General features: G+C 44.0%; 1 protein-coding gene across 4 annotated transcripts; it reads left to right on the forward strand.

Moving 5' to 3' along the window:
• Positions 1 to 5,258: 5,258 nt before the first annotated feature.
• LOC127049773 (glutamine amidotransferase-like class 1 domain-containing protein 3, mitochondrial) lies at positions 5,259 to 12,524 on the forward strand. 4 transcript variants are annotated; one of them, XM_050951058.1, is made up of 4 exons: positions 5,259 to 5,639; positions 7,193 to 7,364; positions 10,204 to 10,408; positions 12,229 to 12,524. In XM_050951058.1, the coding sequence occupies exons 1-4, from the start codon at positions 5,274 to 5,276 to the stop codon at positions 12,419 to 12,421; spliced, it is 936 nt and encodes a 311-aa protein (XP_050807015.1). In that variant the 5' UTR covers positions 5,259 to 5,273; the 3' UTR covers positions 12,422 to 12,524. The 4 variants fall into 4 exon arrangements, with proteins under 4 accessions (XP_050807015.1, XP_050807034.1, XP_050807022.1 ...); XM_050951077.1 differs by lacking the exon at positions 5,259 to 5,639 and adding an exon at positions 5,760 to 5,843; XM_050951065.1 differs by lacking the exon at positions 5,259 to 5,639 and adding an exon at positions 5,841 to 5,939.
• The last annotated feature ends 2,975 nt before the right edge of the window (positions 12,525 to 15,499 follow it).

Raw genomic sequence — 15,499 nt, forward strand, 5'->3', positions numbered from 1 at the left:
CCACCCCCAACTGCCCCAGCCAGGGCCCCATGTGCTTCCTCCATCCCACTTCACCAGCCAGACTTCCATGCCCCAAAAACTGCCCCAGTCAGGGCCCCCAACTGCCCCTGCAACATAACCTTGTCGCTAAAAGCTGCGTAGTGTAGACAAGTCCACAGTGACTCTAGCTTTGCCCATTCTAGAGTCTGCAGAAATGGCTGGGTGAACTGCAGGCCTCATGAGCCTGAGTCCAGTGGCCAGGCCATTTCAGTCCTTGGCTTCTTTAGTAGAACTGTCAATTGGTGCTGCTTGCAGTGGTGTTGTAAAATGGACCCTATGAGGTCTATGAGGACCCACAAGGCCACCACCAAATCTCTTCACATAGACCACCAAAGAGCCATCAGATGGTGACAATTTAGAGTGGCTACTAATTTGGGCTAAATTTAAATCAGCAAATTATAGGTGAAAGGGTCTGTATCCTATAACTGGTACCCAGATTGATCTTCTGCCTCTATAAAATGTTCAGATTTCAGAAGGCTGTCATCATGGCACATTGATTTTATTTATAGTTTTATACAGACATATTTAGGTTGATACCAGTTTAACTGTTAGTGTTTTAATATTATGTTTTTAATCTTTATATCTGTATGTGTTTTATTGTGGAGCTCCTGTTTTCCTATAAATAAACTATTCTTTTATTCAGATTTGTTTCCTACCTTGCATTTAGTACTGTAATATTGAATGTTAACTCCTTTGTCCAGAAAGGCATGTATTTTTACTGAATGTACTAATTCCTAGCTTTTGTATAGCACTTTTCATCTGTAGATCTCAATGTGCTTTACAAAGGAAGGTGTAAGCATCATCACCCCATTTTGCAGATGGGTAAACTGAGACACAGAGGTGAAGTGACATGCCCAAGCTCATACAATGGGTCATTGGCAGAGCTAGAAATAAGAAAACCAAAAAAAACTAGGCTCCTGATTGAGTCCATTGCTTTATCTACTAGGCCATACTGCCCTACAGTAAGTGAGCATGGATTGTCTACAAATCAAAATAATAACCAAGTGTAACATTAAAATTAAGTAAAGACATGGCTCCTGAAGGTGTTCTTAAAAAACAACTGTAAGATGGCAAGACTACTGCACATCTTACCCAGCAGCAGGACTGTTGCACAGAATGCATTGAAGTCAGGTCCAACACAACATTGACAATTACGTGCTCTCCCTTTTCATGTATGTACTTTACACAATATTTTAATCCAAGAACTACAACGTTAATGAATTCTGGAATAAATGTCCATGGCTATTCCTGAGTCTGCAGTGAACTCTAGTTAATTAGTCTGAACCTAACTGAGTGCCCCATGCAACTCCCCTTGACTTAAATGGAGTGGAATCAGGTCCTCTGTCAGCAGACAAGCAATGCAGAAGACCTGGAAGCAGCTGTGGAGATCAGCTTCTGGAAGCTAGTTAGACTGCTCTTTTGATCTCAGACTCTGGAAGTGTCTATACAATTTAAAAAATTTTGTTGAAGAAATTCTAATTGATGCTCTGTGACTTATCAATACAGACCAGCACCTTTCCCATTTCTGCATGACAGAGGGCCAGAGGCTATAAGGAATAAAAAGAAAAAAAGAGGAAAGATAGAACTTCTGCAGCAACTGATCTTTAGGTGAGGTGTGACTGTATAAAGCTGGAGGGGGAAAAATGCATTACTAATCACAGAGAAGAGACTCTTGATAAGGAAGCAACAGCTGCTATGTTATTAAAACCGCCTTTGCAAAAACATCTCTGCATGGTACTTATGTTCAAGCACACATCTGTCAGCATATAAACAGACAATATGCCATCCAATCAGAAAGTTATGAGTGTAGCTGGATCGCAGCTGATGAATCTGCTATCCAGTAGTTTGACTGCTCCCATCATCTTATACTGAAACAGTGACCTATTTAGAGATAGTTCCGTGGGAGTTGATTCAAAGCTCAGTTGGATTCATTTTGGAAAATACCACAACAGCTTCTACAGCTATATAAAAGCAGATCTAAGATTCCATGAACCATGCAGATTACAAAACATTGTCACTTATAATACTGAAGTAATATAGCAGAGGAAATAAGATGTGCTTGTTTGCATTTGGTGCTTGTTATTACTGTTCCCCAAGTGAGTAATTTAATGAAGGATGAGACTTCAAGTAGCCAGATAAAAGAAATTAGAGCACTTGTGACAGGCTCTCACTGGAAATAAATAGTCCAAAACTAGAAGAATGGTTCCAAAACATATGTGAGGTGGTTGTTATAGAAAAACTATTGCAGTGGTTACATACCCAGCAAAATAGAGGACAAATAGATGCTTAGATATGTGTTTACCATTTATTCAGTACTAAAAGTACATTTTCCTTCAAAAAAAGAGAGCACAATTGTCCAACTTTTGTTAATATTAACCTTTGATAGACATGCCTGATTTGATACATACTGATATTGAGTGGAGTCAATAGTTTCACTTGGTTTAATAGAATCAGCAGAAACAACACATCATGCATGGGGTAAAGAGGCTCACTTTGTAATATGGTTACACCCCATTAAATAGATTAGATGATTATATTACCAAATCATGTTTCTTGAAACAAAAAGATAAGAGTCGCTCTTGTGATTATTATTGTTTCGTTTCTGATAGTTACATGGCAATGATTTATAAAACCTGTTATTACTTCCTAAATAAATAAATAGTTTGTAAAGAAATGAAAGAACATGGAAAGCATAGAAAGCACGTTGTCAAAAGAAGGCTCCATGTTTGCATGCTCAGGGCTCACAATTTTAGGTTAAAACAAAATTTCACTGTTCTTCACTATAATACACATTCTGCATTTTCCCAGTCTCTCACCTTTTCTATGGTGTCTGCACTTCATGCCAGAGTCTTGACAGCTTCTTGCTGCTGATCCAAAATCCTAGCACTTTGCTGTGGGCTAAGGTTTCAGTACCTAGCCTCTAAATGTGCATACAGTTCGGGGTGACCCTATTTTACTGAACTATGGAATTCAGTATTTGCATATGCATATCCAGCTGGTGTTTGCAAAGCCCACTCTACAGACAACTTTTGCCTTAGTGAGGGCACAGTCTGACAGCTTCTCCTCCTGTACCTATGTGTTATGTCTGCACAGTGCTTCATATCTAGAAGGATGTCTGACAGGGGCAGGTTGGGGCATTGCTCTAGCAGGGCAGAGTTAAGGTTATGGCATGGGGTTGTTGTGTAATTCCTGGTTTTGAGAGGTTTAAATTTGTTTTACCTTGTAGCTGTATCTCAGAAATAACCTCTAATTTGGGCCACTATCCCTACCCCAGACCTCAAGATGCATCACAATTTTCAAGACAATCCAAATAATAATATGGATTTTACAGCACCTAGGAAAACTGGCTAAAAATTGTTAAAAGTACTCAGCCTTAACTCTGCTGGTGCTACCACTCCACTGTATTGAGAAGTTTGGACAAGGAATGCAGAATAAATAAGGATGGAAGTGTTTCTCATATAGAACCAAAGGAACAGGTATTCCGGAGCTATTCAGTCCTAGTTGCCAGTGACATTTTATATTAACTCAAACTGAACTGAAATTAGGAATCTATGTTTTTGGTGATGGAGCCACACTGGAAAACACTTGAGTATGCACATATTATAGTAATGTAAACTGCTCATGCTAATCAAAATACAAATCCTTTAGCCTTTTGTGTATATTGTGATAAGCCAAACAAAGAAAGAAAAGAAAAAAAATGAGGTATATTTACAGTGCATGAATCATGCACATTATTATATACATAGTTTTATTCAATATTATATGAACATGGTCAAGAGGATTAGAACGGTTTGAGCAAGTGTGTTGATTTACCATGAAGAGTATGTCTGCCAAAGAAAGATGATTTAATTTATAGGCAAATTCCCTACTCAATACATAGTAGGGGTTGGCAACCTCTGGCACACGGCTCGCCAGGGTAAGCATCCTGGCAGGCCGGTCCAGTTTGTTTACCTGCCGCGTCAGCAGGTTTGGCCGATCACGGCTCCCATCGGCTGCAGTTCACGGTCCCAGGCCAACAGGGGTGGCGGGAAGCCGCGGCCAGCACATCCCTCGCCCGCGCCGCTTCCCCCTGCGCCCATTGGCCTGGGATGGTGAACTGCGGCCAGTGGGAGCTGCGATTGACTGAACCTGCCGATGTGACAGGTAAAAAAACTGGCCTGGCCCACCAGGGTACTTACCCTGGCGAGCTGCATGCCAGAGGTTGCCGACCCCTGATATATAGGCTACAAAAAGAACCCATAAATTGACAATACTGATAAATCCTTTTATGCGTTTTATTACCTCCTTCCAGTCATACATTTAAGTTGATTCAGGTAATAGTTTATCATACTGATAGAGTTATTCTATAAGTGTGAACATAAATGTAATGGAAAAGAGCATAATTTATTTTTTTCTTACAAAAAGCTAGATTCATTCTCTATTCTCACTCATCACAGCAGGTGGAAGAATCATATCGTAAGAATTATTTGTTGCCATGTGTAGAATGGAAATTTCATTTGTCTACGAAGTCTGTAATTAAAGGTATAATATTTCAATCCGCCGGCATAATCTTAATGAAAAGTGATGTCATGTCAGACACCAGCACCATGGCGGCTTGGGGTTAAAGACTATAAACTAGGTTGCATTCTGCCTTAATTCTAATTTTGTAACCAGGAAAAGAACTTTGGGAGCAGATTTGTAAAGGATTTCTCATTTACAAAACTCACTCTTTCACATGCAAAACCCATTTGTGGTGTAGCAGATCAGGCATTCAGGTACCTGATTTATAACTGGAAAGATCTAGTTTTGCACATATAGGCCCTAATCCTGTAAAGTTTCCTGTAGTCCTTAATTTTAAGCACTGTGTAGTCTCATTGAAATCAGTATGAGCATAAATCTCTGCAGGATCAGGGCCATAATATGAACATGGATTGTATGTGCATGGAAACTGGAAGCCCTTTGAAAAATTTTGGCTTATGCATGTTTACTGAGGGAACAGGTTTGCGTAGCATGAGACAGAGCCCATACAGCGCCCAGAACACTGTTAAGGGCCACCTGTTGAGCACCGCATGACAGGTAGATGATAAGCTCTCTAGGGTAGGGGACCAGCTTCTTTGCTATTTTTCTGCGCAGCACTTGGCAGGATGGGGCCCTGCTCTCTGGCGTTGCTCGCTGCTTGAGGAATACAAACGATAATGTGATTATAATCAGAAGCGGATGAAGCACTTTACAGGCATATTCCCGTTAGGGACACTATGGTCAGACACGATGGTAGGTCCTTTCGTATTGACTTGACTCCAAATCAACAAATCCCCTCTCCCTGCCCGTCCCCTCAACCCCCGAGGCTCCGATTGGAGGGGGCGCTGCAGCGCTCAACAAAAGGGCCGCTGGGCAGCAGCGCTTGTACACGGCGGCGTATAGGGGCCCTGCTGCTCGCATTGCGGGGCGTGTCCTCCCAAGCTTCCGGCGCCCGAAGCGGAGCAGGCGGCCGGGCAGCTGTGACCGAGCGAGGCATGGGGAAGCGGGTGGCCCTGGTGCTGGCCGGCTGCGGGGTGTTCGATGGCAGCGAGGTGCACGAGGCCTCGGCCGCCCTGGTTCACCTCAGCAGGGGCGGGGCGCAGGTGAGAGCGGAGCCGCGCTGCACGGGGCAGCCCCCGACGCTGGAGCAGCCCCTTGGCGGGGCCTGATCCCCACGGCAGCCCTGGGGCAGTGGCTGCTGCTGCTTCAGCGCGGGTGGGACCTTTCGTGTCTCAGTCCAAAGTAACCGCTGGCTGGGGCCTTTGGCGCGGGGACCCTTCCCTGCACGCTGCAGACACTCAGCTGTGGTGAGTCAGGGGGCTGCAGTGAAAGTCACCCTGCCTGCCACCTTCTCTAATAGCCTCCTTCACAGCCCAGGGACAGAAAGAGAGTGAAAAGTAGAGGTGGGCCTGCGTTTAAAAACTCTGATCCAAATACCTGCTTCCCCCCGCCCCCCCAACTTTGGATCTAGAACTAGATCCAGATCCAATTTTTGCTGCTAGCCTGTGTTTTTGGTTAAGTCAGATTTATTGGGACACATTTGAACCTGATCCAGATTTTGTGCCTGGGCCCCACCACTGTAGTCAGATAGTAGAGACTGGTCCCATCTCAGTTGTGCATAACAGATGATAAAGTGCCTGGCCTAGGCAACAGCACTGGGAGTCCATCACAATCCGGGGCCTGGGTACAGATTTGAGACTTACTGATGGACTAAAAAATAGATATTTGCCACGGTTGTACAAAATGCAATAATTGCAATTGATGAAAGGTGTAAATAGAAGTGTGAAAAGCATGTTCCATAGCAGTTCTGTAACAGTTATATAAAAATATCAACTATGCCACTTTTTTTGAGGCTTCATGGTTTTTCATGTTGACTTCTAAAGGCTTGTTGAAGAAATGTGTTTTTTTTAAAACCATTTTGTTCTTTCTCTTTAATCTTTCAACAAAAAGAGAGGTTGCTGGATGAAAATACAATTCCCATGACAGTGAGGTATGACTGTGAGGTAGAAAGCACATTTTCAGACAGAGAAAAGCAGAAAAATATCAGGCAATAAAATTGCTCATTTTAGAAATATTTTTCAAAGCTTTCTCTAATAGAGGGATTGGCAACCTTCGGCGCACAGCCCATCAGGGTAATCTGTGGGCAGGCCATGAGACATTTTGTTTACGTTGACTGTCTGCAGGCACGGCCCCCTGCAGTTCCGAGTGGCTGTGGTTCGCTGTTCCTGGCCAGTGGAAGCTGCAGGAAGTGGTGTTGCTATGTCAGCAAAGTGCACCTATAATTTCAACAAAGTGAGACAGGCACCTAAGCTGCTTCTGGGAAAGGATTCCCAACTTTGGATCACAAACAGAGAGAGACAGCTCCCTAAAGCCCAGAGTTAGGTACCTAACTCTGAAAGGGTTGGGGCTTTGGACACACCCCTGTCCTTGGCATCACCCATTGACTATTTTAGGTGTTTTCCCCACCTAGCATGCTGGCTTTTGTGGTCCAATTCTCAGACACCCCTCTCTCCCTATCCAATATTCTTGGGTAAGTGTTTCTAGTTTGTTAATGAAGTTATTGAATTGCTAACTGTGGCTTTGCAGCTATATTATGTTTTCCTAGTCTTAATTTGTTTCTGTATACAACCTATTTTGTTCTGTATCTGTATTTTAGGTAAGGATATTTGCACCCAACATAGAGCAGATGCATGTAGTGGATCATTTCAGAGGAAGTCCAACAGAAGAGAAGAGAAATGTGTTAGTTGAAAGTGCCAGGCTAGCAAGAGGCAACATTGAAGATCTGGCTGAACTGAAAGTTGGTGAATTTGATGCACTCATTTTTCCAGGTGAGTTTTCTCTTTAAAAATAATCAGAAAATGCCGCACCTCCATACACTGTAATTACAAGTAACTATTTTAACTTTCTGTAGCTAATTTTTTTACAAAACCCTTTAAATAAAGGACATTCTGGAGCTGTCCAACTTGAGAATCTTTCTTATAAACATGAATTTTGAAGAGGGTCTTAAAATACTTTTAAATAAAAGTTGCTTAACAATGAGGGCTATATGGAGTGAGTATTGTTATCGCAATGTATAGGTGCCAGGATGCTGGGTTTAATGTTGGCATACATGTCACATTGTTCCTTCCTTCTCCCTAAAAGTCTTGTAAACCACCTATTCCCTACCTACAGACAAGAGTAGAGGAAGAGCAAAGCAGTGATAGAACTTGCCATTATACATCACTTGCTGTATTCTAGTGACTAAAATGGTTGCCAGAGTGTCTGTGATTGCAAGCTGGATGACATTCCCTGTCTGACATTTTGTTGAAATTATAGCTCCACTTTGCTGACATAGCAACACTTAGCACTTGTATAACTTCTTTCATTCATTAATCTTAAGGTGCTTTACAAATATGGGTAATTATCATTTTACAGTTGGGGAAATCAAACCACACAAACACTGTGACTTGCTCAAGATCACTTTCCAGAATCATGTCTACAAAATTTAAAGTATTAGCTCTTCAATTGGCCATTAGCAGCATTTATTTTTAAATCGTGATAGTGGTTTCTGCAGTAGAGGGAGCACAAGTATAATACCGTACAGGAAAAGCTGTTTTAGCTGGCACTTCACCAAGAAGAAAGCTCTATAAAGCGGCATTTCTGATCTTCATTGAAATTCTGGTTTATAGTCCAGTTGGCACTGGGCCAGCAGGGGGTTGGGGTGCAGCAGGGGGTGCAGCCCTGGGAAATGGGTTTATTAATACAGTAGAAGCTGTTTTGTCTGGCATGTTGGGAGAATGGGGGATGCCGGTAAGTGAAAAATGCTGATGAACTAAGCGGGAAGAAGTTTGGGTGCAGGAGGGAGTGAGGGCTGGGGCGCAAGCTCTGGGAGGGGGCTCAGGGCAGCGGGTTGGGGTGTGGGAGGGGGTGCCGGATCCTGGGGCACTCACCTTTGGGTGGCTCCGAGCTAGATCCGCACGCTGCCTCCGTCCCGCCTTGAGTGCTAGCTCCGCAGCTCCCATTGGCTGGGAACCGTGGCCATTGGGAGCTGCGGGGGCAGCACCTGCAGGCAGAGGCAGTGCACAGAACCGCCTGCCACGCCTCTGCGTAGGTGAGTGAACCACAGATCCTGCACCCCAACTTGCTGCCCTGAACCCCCTCCCAGAGCTTGTGCCCCAGCTCTGCACTCCCTTCTGCACCCAAACTCCCTCCTTCTTAGTTCACTGGCATGTTTCACTTACCGGCACCCCCTATTCCCCCAACATGCCAGACAAAACCACTTCTACTGTATTAATAAACCCATTTCCCAGGGCTGCACCCCAACCCCCTGCTGGCCCAGTGCCAACTGGACTATAAACCAGAATTTATAGTTAAATTAAACCCATTTCCCAGGGCTGTGGTGAGTTGGTAACATCATCACTGCTGCAGGTGCATAGGCAAGTTAACAAATTCCATATGAAGTTATTGCTCCATTAGAAACCTGGTGGAGGGGGCTGAGAAGAATGTAAACAATTGAAACTTAAGATTAAAATCTTATTTTGGAACTTCCAAAATTAATATTCAAAACAGTAAGTAATGGGAATAGGCTGAAAGCAAGAAATTAAAATATTGTCCCTTAAAATAGTTCTTGCAGCACTATCCTCATTTATTATAGGAATGCCAGTGGTTGTGTGCATTCCACAAGGAATCAAATATCACTGGCTGATTACACTTGGTAATAACTTCGATAAGTTAAACGAGTGTAAATCCAGCAAATGAAATTGCAGTAAAATTTAATCTGTTTCTACCAAGAAATGAGGATTAAGTGCAGACACAGGGTTGCTTATTATAGCACATCTCCAAAGATGCAGTCTTTTTTTTTTTTTAATAGCAAATTGCTTTATAATTCACAAGAGAGACAGCCAAAAGCTCCTAGTACTGCAGTGTCTTTAAAAAAGTGAGACATACTGGGTTATCTCAATAAAAACTATAAAGGCCAAAAAGAGTTCAAAGAAAAACATTTTTTATAATTGTTGAACTAAAACTTCCAAAAGAAATTACTCTGAGGGAGAAAATATTGGCTTCATCAATCTCCATTTCCTTCATCTGGAATGTCTAGAAGACTCATGCTGCTCATACCAAAGAAAAGCAGCAGGGAATGGGACAGAGGATTCCTGCTTCATAAAGGAGCCTAACCCACAGCAAGAATGCTTAATCATATTTATAAGCTGAATGAAAGCTTGATTTCCCCCTACACTCTTCAGCTACATAAGTATTGCCCAATTTTTGGTTTAATGTATCATCACTTTTGTTTTTTAGATCCTTCTTGTGTGTTGGTAGATGCAGATCAAGTGATAAAACCTAGTGGTGAGAGGCCTCTGTTGGGTGGGTCTGAAGATTAAATTGTTCTCTCATGTCCTGAACAGGGTTGAGCCTCCTGCCTGGGACGTGGGAATGCTTGCATGTCTGCAGCCTATACTGTCCAGGATTTCAATTGTTAATGTAAATCCATCATGCTTTGCACGCTGAATGGTTACAGCCCACTAACGTAAAAAAATGTAGATAGACTATGATTAAAAACTCTTTGGTTTAAAAAAAAAAAGGGGGGCGGGGTACAGTGTCCTTCTGGTGCTGTAGCAGCTAGCTAATTACTCTTCAGACTGCCTTAAATGTGAAGGTATGCCCTTTTCCTCCCCCCCCCCACCCCAGGTGGATTTGGTGTAGCAAAGAATCTGTGTTCCTGGGCAGTGGATGGAAAGAACTGTACTGTCAATGAGCTTGTGAAGTCCACTCTTCAGGCTTTCCATAGTGCGAAGAAACCCATTGGCTTGTGCTGTATATCCCCAGTGCTGGCAGCTAAAGTCTTCCCAGGTTGTGAAGTCACAGTTGGCCAAGATAAAAATGTAGATGGAAGGTAAGAAAGGGTTAAAGACACTTTATTTTGTTATGTGCACCAAAAAATCACAGGCCTACGATGTCAGCATTGCCCAGAGAATGCACTATTCACATCCTTTCTGATTATGCTGTCCATTTCATAATAGCGGTAGAAAATGCACATTTGGAGCAAGAGGGCTGAATTTGTGAGGCTGGTTGGCTTGTTATGCACTGGGGGGAGTGAGGGGGAGAGGGGGAATAGTAATTTACCCCAACAAAGAAATACACTGGCCCAGTGCTTGTCTGCTAACAACATCCATAGTTGCGTTATACTGGGGGTTTTTTTGGTTGTTTTTTTGGTTTTTTTGTTGTTTCTTTTAAATTCTGTCTAGGGGATATATGCTTCAGAGCACAATCAGGTTACTAGGTGCCTATGGTAAGACAGCAGCTTCCCCTCTTGGCATGGTATTCCAGAATTGTCCAGTTCATATTGGTCCTTTGTGTCTTCACTAAAGCGCCTGCTACTGGGTCACTGCTGGATTAGATGACCATTGGTCTGATTCGGTATGGTGGTTCTGTGTTTCAGGATGTTAAACTTGGCTGCTGGCAGACCATCCAAATGATAGCACTAATCTTAGGCCCATGTCATGCCTTTACCATTCTCCTTGCTCCCATTGTTTTAATGGAATTGCTCTTTCTGGCTGGATGGTTTTAAGGCATGGGCAGGTAGCAGCTGAGAAGGAAACCTAGCAGGAGTTAATGCTGCTTCAGGTAATGTTAACTATGGATAGGATATCTGAATGGAATTCTATAGAGCCAGCCATGACTACTGATGGGCAAACCAGCTGTTTCACCCCTCTCCTTAGAACAGAATCAGTTCCCTGCAGATGTGGTGGAAGGTCTTCTAGACTAGAAGAGCCCAGAAGAAGATCTAAAGTTGCTGGGAGCCTGACGTTTCCTCCAGGCCCCTCAGGAGAACTTACTTCTGAGTGCTAAACGTTGTTATGATTGGCATCTCCTCATAAATTTATCAAAAGATTGTTAGTTTTGCCGTTATTCAGATCATGGATTTGTACTGTAGATGGTAAAACTTCTTGATTCGGCAATATATCAGATCAGTGGCAAATAGGGTGTGGGGAGGGAGGGAGTACTTTTCTGTGCTGAAGTCTCTGTAAATCTCAAATCTAACTGTCCAAGATCCCTTCATGTCATCACTAAACCTAAGATTTTTATCATGGATATTTTTAGTAAAAGTCATGGACAGGTCACGGGCAATAAAGGAAAAATTAATGGAAGCAGTGACCTGTCCATGACTTTTTTTACTAAAAATATCTTTGACGAAATGGGGATCTGCAGCTCCCCACACTGCAATGGAGCCACTGTGTGGTGGCTAGGAGCTCTGGGGGCCCCCACCATGGCTCGAGTGTCAGAGTTCCATGGTCCCCTGCCACCCATGACTGGGAGCTGCTGGGCCCTCCACCGTTTGCAGCAGCAGGGGGCTGCAGGGTACTCCTGCTGTCTGCAGCTCCAGGGGTACCCCTGGGGCAGCCAGGAGCTACAGTGCACTCCCACCAACTGCAGCGGCTTGGAGCTCTTGGAGCCGCCAGGCAACACAGGTACCCTGCAGTTCCCTGCCCCTCCCCTTGTCTTCTGCCCCCCCACCCCCTACCCGGCAGTGGGGGACCCTGCAGCTCCCAAACGCCGCAGGCTGAAGTCTTGCTGGAAGTCACGGATTCCATGACCTCCACGACTAAATTGTAGCCTTGGTCATCATTGCTAGAAGTTGTTTGACTGTTTCTGTAACTCTCACTATTAGGGTTGCCAAAATCGTATGACTGTTTTTCTGTTTAATCTTAACAGGTTTCCTGATGCTGAAACAGCATCTGCTATAGTAGAACTTGGATGCAAGCACATTTGTAAAGATGTTGCTGAATCCCACGTGGATGCCACCAACAAAATAGTCACTACTTGTGCTTTCATGTGCAAAGCTCCACTGCATGAGATCTTTGATGGAATAGGAACAATGGTGGCAGAAGTCCTGAAACTCAGCTGAGGGTACTCTGACATCTGCTATTCCCCTGCAATGACGTGACTACCAGTAAATATAAAACATTTACCTGTACTTAACTATATTAATAAAATAATGCAGTTAGTGAGCTTCAGTCTGTTTTTTAAGTTCTACATCACACCACCATCTCTACAACTTTTATCACTTTTTTTTTTCTCCCTTTTATTTGAAATATAGGGAGCATCTCTTGAGTTTTGTTGAGAGTCTAAATATGCTCAGACTTGGGTAGGAATCCTCCTTGCCTAAATGGGTTTTTGTAAACCCCAAGTATAATGTGACAGCAGAAAAGATGAGTGAATTACTCATCTAAGTTGAAAGTGTGACAGACAGATTTAAATCAAGAAGAATTAAATCAGTATAGTAAAAACAGGGAAATAATCTGGGATTTGTATTCCTGTGACTCTTTAAACAAGCCAGAGCTAATATTTGTTACACCAGTTAGACCAGCAGTTCTCAAACTGTGGGTTGGGACTCTGAAGTGGGTCACAACTCCATTTTAATAGGATCGCCAAGTCTGGCATTAGACTTGCTGGGGCCCAGGGCCGAAGCCTGAGCCTCACCTCCCAGTGCCAGGACCAAAGCCAGAGAGCTTCAACCCTGAGTCGCAGGGCTGAGATTACAGGCCCCATGCCTGGGGCAGAAGCCCTTGGGCTTCAGCTTTGGGCCCCCCCCAACCCGGGAGGTGGGGCTTTGGGCCCCCTGCCTGGGACGGTGGGCTGGGCAGGCTCAGATCTTGGTCCCACCTCCTGGGGTTGTATAGTAATTGTTGTCAGAAGGGGGTGGCGTGCAATGAAGTTTGAGAGCCCCTGAGCTAGACAAACTAGCTTCATGTGTCGATGGTGTGTTTGCAATTTAACACCATTTATTTTGTTGAAAGTCATCTATTTTTTTTTTTTTATAGTCAAGTTACATTGTCTCTGCAGCTTTTAAATGAAATAGTGAAGGATTCAGTTAGGAAGAATTCAGTTATAATATGTTTTCACATACAAATTGCAATGGCAAGGCTTACTCAACCAAGTGGATTATAAAAACTCAAAACCATCTGTTTTCATCTAAGACGTGGGGGCAGAAGTTAGCATTTCTTATCAGCACAATCCTTCAGGAGATGTTAACTTCAGTAGGCGTTGAGGGCATTAAAAACTTGACAGGATTGGGTTCCATGGCCGCAATCCACAAAGGTACTTGAGTGCCTCAGTCTCATGTTTAGGTTCTGGTGCAATCCACAAAACTGCTGTCAAACCCTCTCAGTGCCTAATTTCCTCTAGCACCCAAGCTTTTTGGTGAAAGTTCCCTTGACACCTAAGTTTCAGTCTCTGAGCATGCACGCTAACTAATTCTAGGTGTTTGGACTCCTATCTCTGGCCTAAGCCCTAGAGCAACCCACTAATTGGGGAAGATTGGCAGATGATGCCTATCTCGTGGGTGGGGCCAAGCCAGGTGTGATGAGAGGCCACCTACCAGATCAGCACCTTTCACAATCTGGCTGGAGGAGATGGCAGTGCCCACCTTTATACCTTTTAACCCAGTGGTTAAAATACTTGCCTGGGATATGGGAGACAAAAATTCAATTTCCCCCTGTACCTGACAGGAAGAAAGTATTTGAACAGGGTCTCCTAACTCACAGGAGAGTGCTCTAATCACTGAGCTAGTCTGATGTTGCTCTCCTTCAATCTCATGTTAAAGCTGTTTTGGATAAATAATGAAAGAGTGATTGGACAAGGAGAGGTGGGCAACCCAGGGTCCAGTCCCCATGTGAGTGCCCTAACCACCCCTCTCTCTGCTCCAATGACTTTTCCTCTGTGGATAAATACAATAAAAGTCATTGGGCCACAGAGAAAGAGGCAGAATGACTTTGTAGCCTGGAGGTAGGGGTACCCAGCTGGGCCATGGGAGAGCCAGGATCTAGGCCCTCTGCTGCAATTATACATTATTCACAGAGGAACAGCTTCACTAAGAGATTGAAGGAGGCTTGTGAAAAGTATTGCAACCACATGCAGTATCTTTGGGGGAAGGTGGTTGTATATTGTAATACTGTGGGCCAGGGATTATTTGAGTGTTTTACTCTCTGGGAGGAGGGTTACTGCAGCTCCCTCAGGGACAGAAAGAGTGTGGTGGAGGGGGAGATTAAGGCAAATCACTCACATTGTAGACACCCCAGAAGGTAGTACCTCCCAGTAGAGGTTCACAGATACTTGTTCAAGCTAGGTTCCCAGAGACTAGAATTTGAAGAAAGGGCTTTTTCCTTAAAAAGGCCCTGCTTAAGCATACTCAGAACCTTCTTTCTGATCCAGCAAATGGACAGGACCTTCCATCCAAGAGTCCCAACCTTTGCAGAAGGGTTGGAAGGCCAAAAGCTTTCCAACCACTCATAAGACAGACTGGTAACCTCTAGTAAGCTTTTAGCATGTGTATAGAAACTTCTGTTTAATAATTTTTTCTGTAATGCTTCTCCCTTAAGAACAAAGGTGCTTGCGTAGAAGGAGCAGCGTGGTCACCTGTAACTGGCTGGTACCACCCTGTTCATAGCCCTCAGAGAAAACAACACACAGGCACTGGCTGTTAAACAGAGTGGCTTGCTGGGCACATCATGGTATGAGGTAGGGAGCTGTACAGCCTTAAAACCATGACCAGGCTGGAGAGAGGTGACAGCTGGAGCTGGAAACCTTATGTGGGTGCCTGCCAGAGACAGAGGGGTCACACAGGTGCAGTTACCCTGAAGCTGTAACAGTAGCACCACAGCAGACTATCTGGCACCTTGGATGCTTAGAGCACTGTACTGGAAAGTGGGATACCTGTGTTCAAATCCTTGCTCCCCATGGCAGAGAGGGGGCAGTTGAACTAGGCTGTCCCACATCCCAGATTAGCTCTCTAACTACTGAGTTATAAGGTGAGAGATGCTACTGCTGCTTCCTCCAGCAAAGCAGGCAACTCTCTCATTCCTTCAAGAAACTGCTTAGGCACCAAAGCCACCCTATTCCAGAGACAGGTTCCTGGAATGGGTTACTAAGCAGAGATAGATGCTTCCCTCTGAGAGAGAGGAGGGGCTTAGGTTATACCTCTCAT

The sequence above is a fragment of the Gopherus flavomarginatus genome, chromosome 1, assembly GCF_025201925.1.
Source record: "Gopherus flavomarginatus isolate rGopFla2 chromosome 1, rGopFla2.mat.asm, whole genome shotgun sequence".
Taxonomy (NCBI): Eukaryota; Metazoa; Chordata; order Testudines; family Testudinidae; genus Gopherus; species Gopherus flavomarginatus.